Source organism: Python bivittatus, unplaced genomic scaffold (genome assembly GCF_059951505.1).
Source record: "Python bivittatus isolate LINGU-HERP-01145 unplaced genomic scaffold, Pbiv_v1 ctg000340_np1212, whole genome shotgun sequence".
Taxonomy (NCBI): domain Eukaryota; kingdom Metazoa; phylum Chordata; class Lepidosauria; order Squamata; family Pythonidae; genus Python; species Python bivittatus.
The window spans coordinates 2,632,764-2,651,764 of record NW_028277056.1 but is presented as its reverse complement, the minus strand read 5'-3'; the positions used below and the strand labels follow the sequence as shown (position 1 = coordinate 2,651,764).

Below are 19,001 nucleotides of genomic sequence, written 5' to 3'. Positions count from 1 at the left end.
AGATGAAGACCCAGATGGGGCTTTGAAGAAATTCTAAATGAATGCCAGAATTATTAAGCGTACATGATTGTTGAAATAGTTTAGTTCCTTCATATTTTGTATTAATGCACACTGGGAAAGCACTGCAGAGGAAGACCTTTGGCCTACTTGTAAGTACAATGCATGTCTTTTTGTGCACCATAGCAGAAGAATCTTGAGCCCCCATTTCACATTGAGATCCCTTAATGTTGAATTTAGGACCATGGCTACTCTACAGAAGTCTTCTCCAGGTCATTGAGAAGCAAGACTTGAGTGCGATTGTGCTTTTCCATTCACTCTCCAGCCATGGCTATTGAGTGCCAACCTGCCCCTGGCACTTCTGTGACTAGAAGCCATCGATGACTTCCTCCTCCTCTGTTTATTCCTCTAACCCACTTTCGAAGCTGTCCTATTTGGTAGGTAACCATCACTGTATCCTCTGGTTACACATTATTGAGGGTTGTGTGATGAAATCTGTCCTGATTCTCTTCTGATTCAGCTTCTGTCAATGACCACCGTTTTCCTTCTTTGCTTTCTACCTGCTTCTTCTTCAGCCTTCAACCTCATTCCTTACTACTCCATTTTCCGAGCTAAGGAATCCAGATGTTGCAGCATTTTGTCACAGGAGATCCTTGGTTTTGATGCTCTTCTTTGTATCTTTTCCCTCCAACGATACCATCATTGAGGGCCAATATGTAGATGCAGACCCACCCCAGGCTTGTCTAAAGGTGTTGTGGTGCTTGTTGAAGTGTTATTTATGGTTCCTTACAATGAATTATATTTGGTAATTGAACATCGAATTCTCTATCTTGGGCATATCTCTTTGGTTAAGCATCCTACAATAATTTGGTATTGCCAGAAAGCCGATCACCTTGTGTGTTGCTAATGTGGGAATATAAAGAGACAAGTGAATGGAAGGAACCAAGAATGGAAAGAAAGCTGGGTATTCATTCCACTTAGAGAAGGTGGCTGGGTAATTTGGAATCTCAAAAGCTGAGGAAATATTGGGATGAGAATTTCAGATGCTTTCCTACTTCAAAGAACCAAGTCTTTATAAAATGGAGAAGGACTTTACTCATTATGTGGAGCAAAAAAGTATGCTACAGCCACTGTTAATGCCATGTTACACAGCAGGAACATGGGAATGTGGGTTACCCAGTTTGTGGCAGCAACATCAAAGAAAACATTCAAACTCTGCATGAATCACTGTATGGTTGGATTTGCCCAACATGGGTTAAAGACACTTGGTTGGTTTCTGTTCTGCGTATTGCAGGAACTGAGTCTTAGCAGGCTGTGTGAATTAGACCGTTGCATTAAGCTGTAACAGAGTTCATTGTTTGGCCTGGACTGGTGTTTCGCTGATCTGAACTTAGGGCTTAGCATGTAGATGAATCCAGTCTATACATCTCTGTGGCTATTGCTCTTGTTTTCCCTTTCCTTTCTCAGATATTGCTTTTAAGGTTTTCTGTGATTTCTGCTCAGATATTTATTTGTGCAAACAAGTATCTACCCAAATATTTGTATGAGCTTTGACTCTGGTGAATTTCTGCAGAAACAATTACTAGAGACCATCCACTTATTACTCACCTTTTCATACCCTCCATTTTGTTATCTGACACATAAATGGTGCTTAACACAAAGACCATCCCACCCAGGAGATGGAACAATTGTTCCAAATTGTTACTCATTACAAAGCTGTATTCTGATACGGCTGGAAAGGAAGATCTGCACATTTCTAAAAGGAGGAAGATGGTTTGTTGATGGTATAAGAACACTTAGGTGGATCTGTGCAAAAAAGGAAGGTCTTCTGAACTATGGTGTCCTCTTCTTAGGCCTACTTAGAAGGGCAGAACCAAGCCTTCTCCACTACTTCTGACCAAATGGTTAATTATCCATTTTTCCATTGCAGCCTGGCTTCATCAGAAGCCCACTAGATTGTAATTGCAATCGGCAATGTTTATTTGCACATTCAATTCTTCTTCATAAAGCCTAGCAAGATTGCCCATTGTCCAGTGCTGAATGTCAAGGAAAGTGTTCCAGATCTTGTCAGAAATAACTGTGCCAATTTTGTGAAGGGTAACTGTCCTGGCAGTTTATCACTGTATTCCAGACTGTAGCAGAACCATTACAAAGACAGCAGCTGCTCTTTTGAAGGAGGGGGTTGAGGGAGAAATGTCCATGGGATCACTGCAGATACCAAGCCAGACCTGTTTTTCATGCAACTGCCGGAACAAAGAGTGACCGCCTTGGAGTACCAGCTTCCCCCAACAGGGTGTGCTCCAGATGTGGTAGATTTCAATTCTACTCACATCTGAATAAATGAGGGGAAGCAATCAAGACAATATGGACTCCGTATTTTACAAAATTGCCTACTTTTTGCATTGTCACTGACCCCAGATGGATTTGGAACTTAACCGGAAGTTATTTGGCAGAGTTTCAGCTTTGGCATTTATCAGGTCTGGGAGAACTGGCTATGATTGCCCCTTTCCCAGGCCACCTTATAGGGTCATTTAAAACCCCTTGTTCTCAGTGGCAGAATTTAAGAGAGCTGGGTGTAGCAGCAAACCACAAGACTGTTGGGGAGAAGTGCTGCCATCTGGGATCTCAATGTCATCACCTTGGAACTCGCTCTGCAAGACAGGAATATTAAGAACCACTTTGCAGGCAGCTCCCACTTTAAGGGATATGATGGTGGAATTCCTGTATTGGGAGAGGGGGTGACTGACTGCCCTACAAGGAAAAGAAGGGGCAAGCTGAGGTTATCCCCTGGCTGATAGTCAAAGCAACTTCTGTTCACTCCGAAAACACATACAATCCTGTGGAGTCCTTGGGGTTCTCTGAGCTTGGTTCTTTTCTTGCAAATGTTTCATTACCCGGCTAGGTAACATCTTCAGTGCTAGAAAGGGATGGGGTTTGCTCTCTATTTATATACTGTGGCCTGCCTTGCCAGTGCTGGTGGGGGTAGGGGATTTGTTTTGGTAGTTCCTTGATGAGCATATGTTCACTGCTTGATTGTGTGCCTGGTGGTAACCTTTGCTTATCTGGGTGATGATTGCTGGTGAGGCGATGTTCTGGTCTTTTGTCTCTTTTGGATAGTATGTAGATGCTGTTTATCTCTGCGTGTCTGTTAATTGCTGCTTTGTCTGAATACCAGGCTTCCAAGAATTCTCTTGCATTTTTGGATTTAGCTTGGTCTAAAATGCTGACACTTTCCCAGTTGAAATTATGGCTAAGTCTGTCCATGTGTTGTGAGATTAAGGAGTTTTCATCATGTCTTCTGACTGCTAGTTGGTGCTCGTGGATGCGGTCTGCTAGTCTTCTGCCTGTCTGTCCTACATAGTGTAGGTCAGCAAAGCAAGAAGAGAACCAAGCTCAGAGAACCCCAAGGACTCCACAGTTCAACCCTGAGCTACGCATATTCGCCTCTTTTGGTACATACAATCCTGCGTCTGCATGGGGTGGGATGACATTCCATTAGGCTTCGGGAGAATTAGGTGGGGTGCCCAGGGACAACCTGAACAGGAAATCAGGCTCAAAATCAGGAGGCTTGGAAAGAGGGGCTGCCTAGAAGCTGAGTGGCATGTCGGTGGCCCTGGAGGGCACTTGCTAGAGCTTGGAGCCTAGCCCAGGAACTCAGGCAGCAGGAAGGCTGGTGCTTTTAGGCTTGAGCAGAGCATTGCCAGGCAGTCACAACACCAGCCTGGGCTTGCTGCCACCTTCAAAGGCTTGGAGAGATTTAGGAGCTTAAAAGAGGTGGACTCCTCCCTTCCAGGGAACCCCTCTCATCCCCAGCGGCAGAGAACAAGAAAGGGATGCTATTGGAGGGAGGGTTTTCAGCAAGGCTCTTCCCCTAATTCTGAAGTTTCTCTGTGACCCCCAGAACTGACTCGGACTGCTTTGGGGGAAGGGAATTTAAATCTCTTCATTCGCTGATGTATTCCGTGGCTACAATGGATTTGGCGATGCTGCTAACTTGACAACAGTAAGATTACCAATTTATTTCTATTTTGCCCTTCACAACAGGGAACAGGGCTATGAACATCCAGTCACAAGTACTCAAGAAGAAGAAGAAATGTAGAAGAGGTCCAAAACCAAGAAAAAGAAGAAATGTAGAAGAGGTCCAAAACGGAACATGGCACAGGGAAGTCCTCAGTTTCATCCTATTTTCACCCAACTGAAACTCAGGCTTCCCCAACCAAGCGGGTCCCCTTCATTTGGCAGAGCAGCAGTGGAGACCGCCGACACCCCAATCAAGGGCGTGATTCACTGACAGAATCTGGAGAAGTGGCCCGGTTTCCTTCCTCTTGGCGGTCTTCTTCCTCCTTTCGAACGAGGAGGAAATACACAATGCAGAAGGACAGAAAGCAACATGTTTCAAATAAAAGTTGAATGCCAACAAACCTGGTGATCAAAAAACAGAGAGTGAGTGCAGTTGAAAGGGCTGCAATGCAGCCTCCCTCACTCAGGGCACAGACACAGCAAGGGCCTGAAGCCTCGTTGGATATGTTGCAGTTAATAAGAGCCATAAAGCCTTGTCTTTTGTTTCTCCCTGATTTTAACAGAAAAAAGCATATTTGTTTAGGAATTTAACAGAAAAAAGCATATTTGTCATCCCTGTTCATAACTGCATACCCTAACACAGTGTTTCTCAACCTTGGCCACTGTAAGATGTGGGGATTTCAACTCCCAGAATTCCCCAGCCACCATGGCTGGCTGGAGAATTCTGGGAGTTGAAGTCCCCATGTCTTAAAGTGACTAAGGTTGAGAAACACTGCCCTAACCAATTTTTCCTTAGGAAAATCCAATTTTGTGCATATTTTTTTCCAGCTATTCAGGGTGTTTTTGTAAATTGTCTCTAAACTGATTAATCATCTGTATATTAAGGACTATGCTGTAATATTCTGAAAATGTGTATTTTATAGTTCACATGTATTCCAGGTTCAAAGTATTGAACAGTAGATCTGAAATTGGCTTATTTATCTAAATCTTCTGACAAATCAAGCAGACAATAACCCCAATATACTTCTCTGAGTAAAGCCTGTCTTTGACTCCAAAACCTTCAAGCAGAGCTCTCTAGGGGAGCTGGAGTGGGAAAAAAGAGAGAAGCCTGAATTACTTCTGTCTGGTTCCAGTGAGGCTGTTCTGCTCTCCTGCAGTTGTCTCTGTCTTCACCCTCTTCTGTCACTGGGGAAGGGGAAGTTTTTGGATATAGCCTGAGGTCTGTGGGGACTGGAGAAGGCACAGTGATGTCTCTGGATAGTGCCAGATTGAAACTTTCAACTTGGTTTAAAAAAAGGTGAATTAAGTCTGGCAGCTGTGATTTTTTTTTTTTTGGAATCCTTTGAACAGTTGGGGATTAGCCCTCAATTGTCCAAAAGATTTTTAAAAACCATGGTGTCATTTTACTGCTGAATTTCAATATCTTGGTGGCCCTAGAAGGCCAGAAAAATCAGTCTGGGGAGCACAAGCAGCCCATTGGTTTCCCACTCCTGCATTAAGCCCCAGACACAGATTCTTTGCATGCTGCTTTTCTCCACAGTCCTGCATGCCTACGGGGCCCACTGATGTCCAGTTATTAAGACAAGGCTGGGATTGGGGAGAGGAGGAGGACTTACCTTTTCCGGAATGCCGTGTGGTTGTAGTATCGGCAGCCTGTTCTCTTTTGACACTTAATTTGCCACAGGAGACAGGTTGTGTCAATGGCGCTGCCGTAGACTATTGGGGCTGGCAACCAGGCTGGGAAACAAGCAAAGGGCACATGCTGTGGAAGAAGCAACCTCCCGCTGATTGTTCAGACAGCCCCACAGCTGGGGGGTTGCCTGGTCTCAACCCTTCCCAAACAGCCTTCCACTTGCTAGTGTAAAAGACAAGGAAGCAACTGCTACAGATGAATGTCTGCCCCTCGAATGGCAAGAGACTATTGGCATTAAAAGGGAAACGAGTGGAAATGCCCACTAACTAATATTCCAATCCTGGAACATGCCAGATAAAGCTGTTCCTTGTTATGCATAACTGGAATTAAGGGGAAAGCAACATTTCCTACACATTTCAGAAGGGGGTGGGGGAGAAATGTCCTCCTAACCTATTATTGCTGGTACCCTCTTTAATAATGAGTTGATTGTTTGGTTGTATTGTAAAACCTTTCCCATGCAAGCAGTTTAACTGAGAGTTTCACTAAAGGTACCTTGGGGCTGATTAGACCCTAATGAACGTGAACGGCTGGTGAGGGCCGAGGAGATGAACCCCTCCCATCTAAGGAATTAAGGGGAACTGAAGAAACCCAGCATAGTGAAAACTCTCATTTTATAGCACAAAAGCTATTCTCTATGATGTGGTAGGTAAAACAAAAAGGTGTTAATCATTTTATATGTTTAAGTTCATTCTTCAGAGCTTGGAGTTGAAAAAATGCAAATGTAAAATTTCAGAGAATTTATTTTGAGATTTTTTTTTATAGAACTCCAATATCAATCCCAATATTTCTTCCTCTGAATTATAAGAGACCCATGATGTAACAATAGCATTTTTTGCACTGATTTTGGATGATTCTCCAGTGTATACTTTGTGTTGTATATGTATATGAATTATGGCTTACTGGAGGTTTACTAGTCCACAATCATATTTACAAAGTGTTTTTGTACAAGTGTATATTGGTTCGAAGGCACACTAATAAATGAATGTGCTTATGCCAATCACTATACTACTTTTCTTTATTTTTGCTTTTTTCCCCATTTATCATTTTTTCCCCCCGCCTGACTCTAAGAAGAAAGTTAGCTGGGAATATGCTCCACTGAAGACAGTGACTTATTCCTGTGGTAATGCAGGCGGGACTGCGTTTTTGGAATGCTAAATCTAGACAGACTCGTTGTTAAGCTTGTGCCGTAATATATTTCCTACCCCTGCCAGATGCTTGTTTTTGCAGGAACCGCCTGAACCTCTGAAACATTGCTGCATGGATCCCAGCTCTTGTCTTTCCTGCATCTGCCACTGAAATGCACGTTCTGCCCTGGGGACTCCTCTGAAAATGGCTCTGGTGCTGTTACTTCTTTAAGGGACAAAAAAGGTGCCTTTGGTTCTCGCCTCTCCCGGCCCTGGCTCAAAGCCCCTCCCTTGAGCTGACCGAGGTGCTGAAGCTGCTGGCTGCTAGCTAAGCTCAGCTTGGCAGTTTAGCGGTTCCTGCTTTCCCACTCCACAGGGGCCCCTGGGCCTTTGCTGTGTCTGTAATCTAAAAAGCACCTTCGATCTAGATATTACAAGGAAGGAAGGAAGGAAGGAAGGAAGGAAGGAAGGAAGGAAGGAAGGAAGGAAGGAAGGAAGGAAGGAAGGAAGGAAGGAAGGAAGGAAGGAAGGAAGGAAGACAAACTTAGGAGGGTTGGCAGATGTGCTCTGCTGTTCTGATCAGCCTCATGGAGCCTGGCACAGAACCTCTTTTTCAGATTAGGGTGGCAGAGAGTTGCACATTCCCCTGCAACTTCTGAGGCACTGGGAGGAGGTAGTGTGAGAACACCAACCCAGCACTGGTCTGATTGTTTAGATTTCATACATTCTTTTGACTTAACCTTAAGAGCCAGAAATTTGCTTCTTATATTGTTAAATTTAGCTGTTAATTCCAAAGCCAGCATACAGTTCCCAACATAACTACCCTTGCCACTTTGACTTACCGAGAACTCTTAATAGCAGAAACTGTATCCCAATGGCAAACGACTTGTCTTCATGCCTGACACTCCTAAAAGCCCAAACAAAGGGATTTGTGGGAACAAATATGCACATACAAGGAATACTGTGGCTCTCTGGGGACCCAGCAGGCCATGTGCATTTGGTGATCACCTGCATACACTGTGCTGTGGCTTGCCTGCATATGAGCAATGTAGGACTCAGAACACTTAGAAATTCATATATCTTTTCTACTCTTTTTAAATGCTATTTTTTTTCCTTGTGGTCTGGAGCTCAGAACGCTATTCTTGCTTTCTTTTTGCCAAATCAAAACTTTGGGGGACACCTCATTGCTGAAATGGGCCCAAGTATGTGAAATGGAGTTGTCTCAACTGCTTCCCTTGTCCCTCTGCCTGCCCCTTCCTGCCTCCCCCCATTGCCAGCTATTAAACCCTGAGCTCCTCAGGGCAGTCCGTAAAGAACTTGGTGGTCCTGTGGATACTTTTGCCCACAATATCTCCTATCTCAGTTCCTCAGAGAATGAGACTATGGTGCAAATGACCCCATGACCAATTGATTAGCATCTTCAGCTACCTGAGAATAAGCACAAAGGCTGGAGTGTGTGAGAGGCTGGCCAAGAATCCAGATATTGCACCAATCATGACAAATGGCATCAGGAAGTGGACACATGGAGTACCACAACTGCCAGGCTCAGCATACCCGATGGCGCCATTGACCACGATACAGTTGCATCCAGTGTAATTCTGAGGGAAGAGAGAGACGGTCAGGGAAGAAACTACAGTGTTGGCAAGGTGTTACAAGCCTACGGTTTAACGTAAGAGATGGAGAAATAGCCTTTCCCCAACCCAGGTCCTGCTAAATGTGTTGGAGTACAATTCCCATTATTCTGGGATATCATTTCAAGACTGTATTGTTTAGGGATAATGGAAATTGAAGTAAAAAACATTTGGAGATGATCAACCTAAACGTCTTTTCAAACATCACGGTACATAAGCCTTTCACTGGCAGCTTTGATAAGCATTGCCTGAGGCTCCTGAATGGGTGGGAATTGGCCAGGTTTCCTTAAAGCAACCTTGCCAACTTTGCACTCCCCCTCCAGTGACATGGGGAGTCCCAGGGTCTTGGGGAAGCTGCTTCACTAGTGGGCAATGCAGGGACAGGCCTTCCCTACTGTGGCTCTTCAGCCCACCACACCAGCTTTTCGAAAGAAGAAAGAGAATTTCTACGCACCACAACTGTCTTTGTTTCAGTATTAATGTTTACTTTTGAGCATCCAGCAAAACAAGGGGAGATGTATTCCACTTCATCTTGCCCACATACAGGGTTAAAAAAGGAGGTTGAACAGTTGCACTTTCGGTTGCAGTTGGTAATTAGCTGCCAGGGTCCAGAACTATGAGAGGAAAAAGAACTTGTTACTCAGTCAGAACCAAGCTTCTGAGCATGAGCATGTGGCAATGTGTGGACTTTATTAGGAACTCTCATTATCTTAAAAAACCTTTACTTATTTATTGTATCAGCTGTAGCTGATTTAATCTGCACATTGTTGCATGCAAAGGAATGTTTTCAAGTCAATCTTTCTGTCTGGAGCACATTTATATCAGGGCAGACATCAATCCCCAAAGTATCCCCATCGGAGAAAGAGGCATTTATTTATTTTTATGCTGCTTCCCTTTTTTTTAAAAAAAAAGTGGCTTACAATTAAGTATATATTCTAAAAGGGCACCTGTCACCCATGGAATTGCCACTACAGTATTTCCATTAATGGCCGTCCAGGTAGGTGATAGCACCAGGTTCACTTTGGCTGTTGTTGGACAAACTAAGCAGGTTCAGACCTGGTTTGGGTTTGGATGGGAGACCACCAGAAATCTCAGGGTGGCAAACTAGACTGGGAAGTCAAAATCACCTTGGAAGCAGGCAATGGCCAATGACTTCCTTACCATTGCCACAAAAACTCCATGTATATGTCCATGAAGCCCAACTTGAAGGAGAATTTATTTATCTGCTTTAATAACAAGAAAGGAATTCTAACAAAATGCCACCCAACTAACTAGGTGCATGTAAGCAATTAAATGGTTTTCTGCTGGATTGACGAAACATTCAGCTACCTAACTATCCACCAGTCCCTTTGTAGCTGGGCCCATCTGGAGCAGTTTACCCACCACTTGTCTTTGCTAACATCTCAGCTATGGTATCTTGAAAGCTCCCCCTGAGTCCAGAGACAGGCCAACCCAGGAAGGGGCTGGAGGACTTGTAGCTTTCTTTAATCTATTCTCTGAAAGGCAGCTCGTGGACCTGCTTGTTTCTCAGAAGAGGTTGCTTCTGACTGGTCAAAAGGCAATTGACCAATGACTTGATTCCAGGGTTGGGTCATGGAAACCAGACTCTTTCTGCTCTGGTTGATGCCTCCTGCTGCCTATACGTGAGAACTGATGATCATATATAATCATTTTTATAAAGCACTCTAGCCCTAGAAAGGAGCTCATAACAGTTAAAAACCACTGAATACACTTAGGAAAGGAGAAGGCCAGAGGATGGAGTGGGTAAAAAATGCAGTAGAGGCTGGAGGCTGAAGCTTGGGAGAAAAACAAGATGCTACTAGAAGCAGCTGAAAGGCATGCAAGAAGGGAGAGAGCATGGATGCCCCAGGGTCAGCCTGAGAAGCGGTTTGCTTGTTCGTTTATTTATTTAAATTAGTTATGGCTGCTCAGTCCCACAGACTCAATGTCCTGGGATTGCACTGAGAGAGAAGGAAGCAGTTTCATCTGACACACTGCAACAAGGATCGGAGACCGGTCCTGAGTTTGTGTACCTTCCGGAGTAGTCAAGCCCTGCCACCATCTGTGTGGGACAGCCCAGGAAGAGAAGGGGCACCGCAAAGATGATGCAAAAGCCCATGCTGATGATGCACATGACGGTGGCCTGCCTGAGCGAGAGCTGGCAGTTCTTCATGATGGCACCCCCAAGAATGATTCCCAACATGGCCCCTGGGATGTTGACAGCTCCTGTGGGTTGGAGGGAGAGAACGGAAACTGAATGTCCTGATGACAGTGGCTGGGTTCCCAGTTGGTACTAGGCTGCGAGGTGGCTTGTTTGTTTTCGGGTTGTTGCAGTTCTACCCTGGTGGCTTAGAGCTACGAATGGACTGGGCCACTATGGCTTCCTCAGTAAACCATACAAAAGATTCATCCCACAAGCAACTTCTATAGCTTAGGCTCAGACAGATATAAATAACGTGACCCTTTGGTCTCACCCAGCCAGGCCATTCTCATGTTCCTCATAGAGAATGCCCAGGGAAGCCTTTTCCTAGTAGTGACAAAAAACTGGAACGGGGGTTATGCACTGATAGGGATGAAACGGTTCACCTCTTCACTCAACAACTCAAACTGTCCTCTAGGGAGCATGGGAGGAATGCCATTCTTCAGGCCCTACCGCTTGAAAGAGGGCCCCATATCTCTCTAACTTTACCCAGGGGACTAAGGACTCACGACTTTAAAGCATAGGTCCCAGAATGGGATGGAGCACAGAAGTTCTTCTCTGGGCAAAACCTTTGCAGAAACGAGGCTGTGCATTGTTTGGTGGGGAAAAAAAAAACTTTTCTTTTGGTGGGGGCTTTACTTCCACAGCACAGACCCTTTTTAACATTCAGAAGGGAACCCCACAGACATCTGGCACAGCCTCTTTGATATCAGCAGTGCCACCAAACTTGAGTCTCATTCATGGTGTGAGAAGGCAGGGAGAAGTGAGGGCCTCAAACGAACCATGTTTGCTAAGGGAGAGCGCTGTGCACCATGGGGCAGCCTTGGGGGTGGCAGGAGGGAGGATGGGCAGAAGGCACACTCGCACCAGAGTGGAGAGGGATGGCAGGAGGGAGGAAAGACTGCAGGCAAGAGGCACGATCGCACCAGAGTGAAGAGAAACGGCAGGGGGCGGCTGTCGGGTCAAGTGGGGATTGGAATGTGTATTGCGCTGATTGGATTCGGAAGTGGAATGTCTGCGGTTTTGCGGTTAATTAGCGGCGCTCCGGGGCGGTAAAAAAGGTGAGATTGTGAGCCAAGCCCTCGTAGGAGGGGGAGGACAGATAGGGGGTATAAAAACCTGTCAGACCTTGCTTCGGGGTTCCTCCATTGCTGCGGGAGGGACCCACCTTTGCAAACGTGCCCAATAAAAACTTCTGTCTACTGGACAACCGAACCCGTGTCTGTCGTTTTCTGACAATGGGATTTGTGAAGAAGAAAGCAGCACCTACCTAGGATCATGTTGGCCACAGATGCTGTGAGAGAAAACTGCCGCTCCAGGAATTTGGCCAGGAAAGTTGATAAGCCTGCAATCATGGCTGAAAGGTTAATCATAGCCAGGATGATCACGACAAAGACTGGATTCTTGAGGTTTCTCAGCAAAGCCACCGGAAACACTGCAACAAATCAGAGGAAAATAGAGGAGCAAGAGATGATAAGTTTTCTTTACTGCAAAAAGAGTAACTACAAGTACCAAGTAGTTGCATTTTTAAAAAAAAATGTATGCATTGTGTGTCTGCTATAGGCTTTGAAAAACTATGCCAGCCGTGCTGAAAGGCAAGTATTTAGTGAGTGTTCTGTTACAATCACATGACCATTATTCCTAGAATGAAAGAAGGAAGCAGGGAACCCAGGGGGATTCAGATGCTCACTTTTTATCCCAAAAGTAGCTGATATTTTTAAATCTCTGGGATGGTTGTTAGTCCACAAACATGTAAAACACCTCTGAAAATGGACACACTCTATGCCTGTCTTTGCAAGGGAGTAAGGTGGGTAGAGTTCTGTAAACTCTGACTTTTGCCATGGCAACTTCAGCTCTAAATCCATCCTGAGGCAACCCTGGATAGGGAGAAACATGGCCTCTCCCTCCCACCACGCCATCAAGCAAATTTCTCTACCTCTCTCTTCTACTCACCTGAACATAATCAAATTTTAATCATTTTTCAGACTGTAGATGCTTCAAATATATGGAGACTTTATAAACTTGGTGTACAAAGCAATATTAAAAACCTGGGAGAAGTTTAAGTTAAATCTGGGAGAAAAGGACAAAACAAACTCACTTTTCTTTTTTGCTGTTGGGAACATTCAAAAAATTAACTTTCAGGTTTTATAGGCATCCACATATGCCATGTACTTGAATGACGTAAATTTAATTGTGTCCCCAAGCCTTATCTGTTCATATCTCTTATGTAGACCAGTTGTTTGTTCACAAATCAAGGGAGCTCAAGGTATGGCAGAATTCCTGACACATCCATCGTTTGGGGATAATCCTTATATGCACATATAGGATATATGAAGGACAACTGCAGTAAATTCTTTTCTAGGGTTCTCCTAACCAAAACCATAGATGAAACAGAACACGCATACTGAAATGAGATTTGTGGGTGGTGTATTCTCAATGCTCTTTCAAAGATCCTTGTCTGTAATTCCTGAGAAAGATTTCCATAATTACAACCCTAACCACAGCTAAGTTGAGGCAACTCCACTTAAAGGGGCAGCTGATTGCTGTGGCTATGTTTTAATGGCCTGGAAGGCTGTTGATGGCTAGAAACACTCTGGGGAGGTGTTAGCAAGGGAAGCTGAAATAGGTAATTACTCGTCTCTCTCCCTCAAGAGACAGAAAGTTATAGCTGAAAGTCAGTTTCAGCTGAGGGTGGAAAAGGAGAGGAATAGAGTTTTTCTCTCTGCAATAAACCCTGTGGTATTAAGCATTCCCTAAAATACTGATAAGAAGCACTCAAGCATATGCTAGTGTTAACATAGGGAACCCCTCGTCTTACACTAATCCTGTCTACGTGTGTCAATAAACCTTATATCCCACTAACATGGTCAGTCTCTGATGAACTCCTCCTTGCATGGAAACTGAATCTGGGTAAATGCTGGTGGCTTTGCACATTTCTCTTGCTCTGACATGGGATGTACATTAGTCTGTGGGATAGCCTTCCTGAGAGAGGCAATATTCACACAAAACACTTAACCGTGACCGTTAAAGCCTGAGTGGCTGTGTTTAGACAAGATGCCAGGCTTTAACTGTGGAATACCTGTGGAATTCATTGCTTCAAGACCTGGTGATGGCCACTAATTTGGATGGCTTTAAAAGGGGATTGAATGGATTCATGGAGGACAGGTTCAACAAGGCCTATTACACTTGAATGACGGGCTCAAATTATCTTACTTCAGACACATCATGAGAAGTCCTACATCTCTGGAGAAGGCTCTGATGCTGGGAAAGGTGGAAAGAAAGAGAAGAAGAGAGTGGCCAGCAGCAAGCGGGATGGACTCTGTTACAGCTGTGATGGGGGCACCATTGGAAGACCTGAAGGACCAGGTTGGGGACAGATCCTCATGGAGAAAATCTTTCTATGTGGTCGCTAAGAGTTGACACAGACTTGATGGCACATAATTAATCAATCAATGGCACTTGCCATCCTACGTGTAGAAACAGGTATAGTTTCTTTGGATGCTAGGGCATGGTTTCTTCTTCTTACTTCTGGTTGAAGTTCATTTTACTTCCCATAGGTTTAGCCCCATTAGTATTTAGCGATTGCTTTAAATCATCATGGCTTAAAAAATCCTTAGATAAAATTCAACTGCTGGGCTTCTGTATGGAAAGTCTGTGCTCATTAGGTTTTGATAATGCTAGAACCGCCCTTAAAAAATGAATTTGGGATACAGATCTCCAAAGAAATTTAAGTAAGGTGCTACATCCCTGTATTTCTCATTTTCTCCCAAAAGGGCTCGTTGCAGCCTCCTATTTATCATCCATTACAGTTTTGTAATTTCCTAGGGCCTTCACCTTAGCCAGGATGGATGCTTTGTCTTCAGCAGTCCTTTTTGGTCCCATGCACCTTCAGTTGTGTCCATGTGGTGATGGCTCAGTAGAAACTCTAAGCCGTATGCTACTTTATTGCTCCCTATATAAGGACTCTAGACAGACCTTATATGGCTTGAAGAAATTTCTAGGTAGGAAATATGATTTTTATTTAATGTTGCTTCTTTTGGACAAGGACTCAAAAATATCCGCCCAAGTTTCCCAGTTTTGTGCTATCATCTGTATGATACACTACACCATTACCCAGGTTTGGAATTTTTTATCATAGTATTTTATTTTGATCTATTTTAGTATTTTTATTCTTAACTATTTTAGACCCTATTTACTGTTTTTCTGTTATATATATGTTTTTCTGTTAAACACACACACACACACACACACACACACACACACGTAGAAAGATGTAATACTGCTATTATTAGATATTTTGACTGTATCTGGCCTAAGGGCTGTAATAAACTTGACTGATTGATTGATTGATTGATTGATTGATTGATTGATTGATTGATGGCACTTGAAGACTCAGTTTTACCTCCAGGTTGGAACAACAACAGGAGAAAGGAATATTTCCATCTCCTCCTTGGCAGCACCTCCGAGACATTTTTTTGCCACTAGGAAAAATAAAATGCTGACTTTGAACTGATGCAGCAGAGTTATTCCTAAATCCATATAAAGGGAATAGGGAGGGAGAGAATCCAAGTTTCTCATTATAGAGCAAGCTGTATTTGCAATAAATGCTCCAAGACAATGGCAAAGAGGCATACGGTCTACTTTTCGCATACCTCAGGACCTCAAGGACTGAGGTCAATAAATATCACAGGTTTCTGCCTCATGGCAACAGAACAACTTTCAATCAAAATGTCCTGGAAACCATGCTCTGATACATATAAAAGGTCTCCTAAATTTCATCCCATTAAATTCTCCCCATTCATTTTCGTTAGGACAATTTATCCTGCCTCCTTTCTTCTGTTTAAAAATCTGTATCTTTGAAATATGGAAGATTCAAGAATTAATTTAGCGTGGTAGAATTAATGTGCCAAGAGCATTAATGAACGTGGGATTCATATATAGGAATTCATGTATAATTCAAGATGGAAATAGGAGAGAAATGAATAAAGAAGATACATATCCTCGGTCAGCTAGGAACTGAAATCTAATGTGTCTAAAAAGCAGCAGAAAGATTGGAGGTTAAGGTTTAATGTATTGATTAAAGTAGATATGAGTGTTCAAATTATGTTCTGGGAAATCTTTGAGAGTTAGGAACCCAGTGTTCTTTCTTTATATTTCAAAGGATTTTATCTATTCTGCCTTTGTTTTAACTGAAGAAACAAAACTTCAAGACAAAAAGTAACATACAGAGTTAAGGAAAACCAAGAAGAAAAACAAAAGCAAATGAAAAAAGACAAAGAAAGGAACTTCACAGTATTAGCATATGAAATATCTGTTATTGCTATTTGTTTTAAGCTTTTAAAAAATCCTGCTTCCTTGCTACTCATGCAAGTTTTTTTTTGTTGCTTTATTGAAACCCACATTTAAACAGGGCAAACTGTACATATAATTCTGGGCACAGTTCACGATGCCTGTTTGTCCCCTTTCCAGCCCTGTCTGGCTTAGGACCGGGGTTAGCTTTAGGGTTATACCATCTGCTCTCAGAGGTATCTGCACATCCAATAAGTTCTAGAACGGAAGGCTCCCTGGGGGTTCCAGCCCTGAAGGAGGGTCACCATCAGGGGCTGCAGGACCTTCGTTGGAGCAATATCCCTCCTGAGACTAATCTAGGTTTTAAGGCCCATTAAGTCCTGGCTGTTGGGATGATGGCGTTGGGCACTGAGAGAATGATCATTGAGGGTCTATTGTTTTAATCTGTTCACTGTAATTGGGACTGTTCATTTCATTTGTGAATGAAGTGGCCTATGAGCTTGAGAAAACAGAATAAAAATAAAACATACTAATTTGTGAGATTCTATGGCAGGAGAAATAAAGGGAAAGTTGAGTGGGAGTTCCTAAGAAAAGGAGATACTTAAAGCAAAATTGCTAACAATTGCAATGAGGAAAAAACAAGGTATAGAAGAAGCCAGTGTAGCTTCACAAGCTTAGTGACAAATGTAGCAGACGGAAAGGAAGAGCACAAGTAGAAACCTGGAACTGTAGAGATGTAAAGCTCAGATTGGTGAAGGATACAAAAACAACAAAAGGCCTTTCTCAGATTATGTTTGAAATAAAAGGGAGATAAAAGTTTGCCAGCTGCTCCTACAGATAGCAAATTGTTCTCTCCTCCAACCCCCGCCCTCAACTTGCCCTTGGGGTTGCGGGAAATTATGCAATTTCCCACAACCCCAAGGGCAAGTTGGGCTGAAGAGAAGGTCTGGCTGAAGTCCTCCAGGGAGCATCCATTGGTGAGGATGGACATGAACCCAGCTTTCCGCAGTCTGAGTCCAGGCCCTTAACCCACACATGCACTAACTATGATTTCTTGCCATCTGGGAAGCACAGTGGCAGATTGGAAGCCCACTGCTATTTGATGGATGCAACACCTGGTGAGTTCAAAGCAGGGATGGGACATTTGGCCTAACTCATGGAGGAAAAGAGTCACTCCGCAGTGAGATGGGTGGTGACAAATTTGAAGTATAAATAAATAGGACATTTTGCTGGGCAGAGCATCAAAGACTCTGTAGTATTGAGACTGACAAGAGACTACTAAGTCAGCCTAAGAGTATCCTGACAGGGCTGTCTAGCTGCAGGTTATGGCAGCTCTGCCCTTCCCTTCAGTCCATGGGGTGAGTTGTGGCTTCATCCCGGGGTGAATGAGGATTTTGTTACTCCTCCAGATCAGTGCCTGATGAAAAGCTGCCAGCAGGGTTCTTGACTGGCAATATGGGCAGACTTACTTTTGATGAACTGGAACAGAGTGAAGTCTTCCACATCCTGGGGTTTATTTTTAAGCTCCTCCATTACTTCTTTCTTAGTCATATCTGCGATGCTTTTTCGTGAAGCGTCATCCTAGGAACAGGCGAGATGAAAAAGTATGGTCACTCCTGGGGGGCCTATTCCAAGGCAAGGTTTCTAAAAGCCAGGCTTTGCTTTATTGATCAATCATATCCCAAAACCTAGACATACTCAGGGCAACTATATCCGGCCCCTGGACCCTGGTTTCCGTCTATAATATTGCAGCCTATCACTTCCCCCTTTTAACATACAACCCTCCTACTGTTCCTATATAGTTATGCCACCCACTGAACTCACAATTAGTTTTAATTTGGCAATTAACCTGGCTGGTACTAATAATTTCTAAGGGATGGTTGTCTTATTCAGCTCTACACAGAGCTGAGCCAAACCCACTCACAGGTTTACTCCTATCTCAGATTTATATTTCATGGCTGCTTGTACAAAACACAATTAACTTGGCAATGAAATTAATCCATTTGTGGGCGTTGCTCATTCCACTGAATCCTATATCCATCCAAACAGCTGGATTCACACAACCTGCTAAGGCACTTAAACTTAACCAAGGTTAACGCTAGCCAAGCTTAGCAGATTGTATGAATCCAGCTGCTGGTTCTTTAACTGATATGGTTGAGTGCACTGGAAACAAAAAGCTCCTTGTAGCTGATAAAATAGATTCTAGTCAATCAAGTGCATGACATAATAAATGTGTTAATTCTTAAGCTTCTTGGATGCTTTGGTGATAACAAATAGTTATACTTTCAGATTTTTAAATGATTTGATTATTCCGTAACTTCCTCAAGGCTGGCTCAGTTCTCTTCCTGTCTTTTTGTTTTGAGGATGAAGAGGGTGGGTGGGTGGGGTGGGCAAGTTTTGTTACAATGGAAGATTCCACCAATACTTCCCAGTAAAGAACAGAGTAGGACATCAGAAAGTTTTCAGCAGAAAGGGAACCTCCCCTCTGCTGAAGTGGTCTTTCAAGTATGGGAGGAGGTTAACATCCAATTTGCCTTTTCTGAGACTTTAAATTAGACTGGATCTAAAACTTCATGCCAGTTTAGTTACAAACCTGTCTAGTAGCATCAATGCATTTGAAGTCAGATAGAACCAAAGCATGGGTTACATACCAGTGTGGTACGTGATGTAAGACATAACATTTCAATGGCAGCTTTCCCCACCAGTTTTGAACTACCACCTCATCAGTTCAAGCCTGAATGACCAATGGTCGCAGGAGTTCCAAATATCTAGAGCAGTGTTGTCAGGATTTTCTTTCTCATGGGAAAGGATTCATCCCGTTATCTTTACAACAATAACAAATAATATTTTGACTACAGAGATCATGTGAAAAACACCTGTTATTGTGTGTTGTGTATTGTGCTATTTACTGCCACCTATTGGCGTGTGTATGCTAGTTACCCAGTGGGGGTGGCATAGAGCTATAATACAAGGAGAGGAAAATGTGCAGCCTCTCTGAGTAGTTGTTAGTTGTTTTAGTGTTAGCCACTATGTAGGTTTTATGGGCT

The 19,001-nt window shown here is 43.5% G+C and overlaps 1 protein-coding gene across 1 annotated transcript in view; it reads right to left on the bottom strand.

The window, feature by feature from the left end:
- Nucleotides 1–4,109: 4,109 nt before the first annotated feature.
- Nucleotides 4,110–19,001, bottom strand: part of SLCO2B1 (solute carrier organic anion transporter family member 2B1) — a 32,160-nt gene continuing 17,268 nt past the window's right edge. The window contains exons 7-14 of the mRNA XM_088140838.1: nt 17,424–17,535; nt 11,936–12,100; nt 10,499–10,691; nt 8,920–9,079; nt 8,263–8,432; nt 7,677–7,741; nt 5,634–5,754; nt 4,110–4,419 (exon numbers count right to left, since the gene is read on the bottom strand). Coding sequence (XP_087996964.1) covers nt 4,269–4,419; nt 5,634–5,754; nt 7,677–7,741; nt 8,263–8,432; nt 8,920–9,079; nt 10,499–10,691; nt 11,936–12,100; nt 17,424–17,535 — 1,137 coding nt within the window. The 3' untranslated portion in view covers nt 4,110–4,268. The remainder of the gene's footprint in view (nt 4,420–5,633; nt 5,755–7,676; nt 7,742–8,262; nt 8,433–8,919; nt 9,080–10,498; nt 10,692–11,935; nt 12,101–17,423; nt 17,536–19,001) is intronic.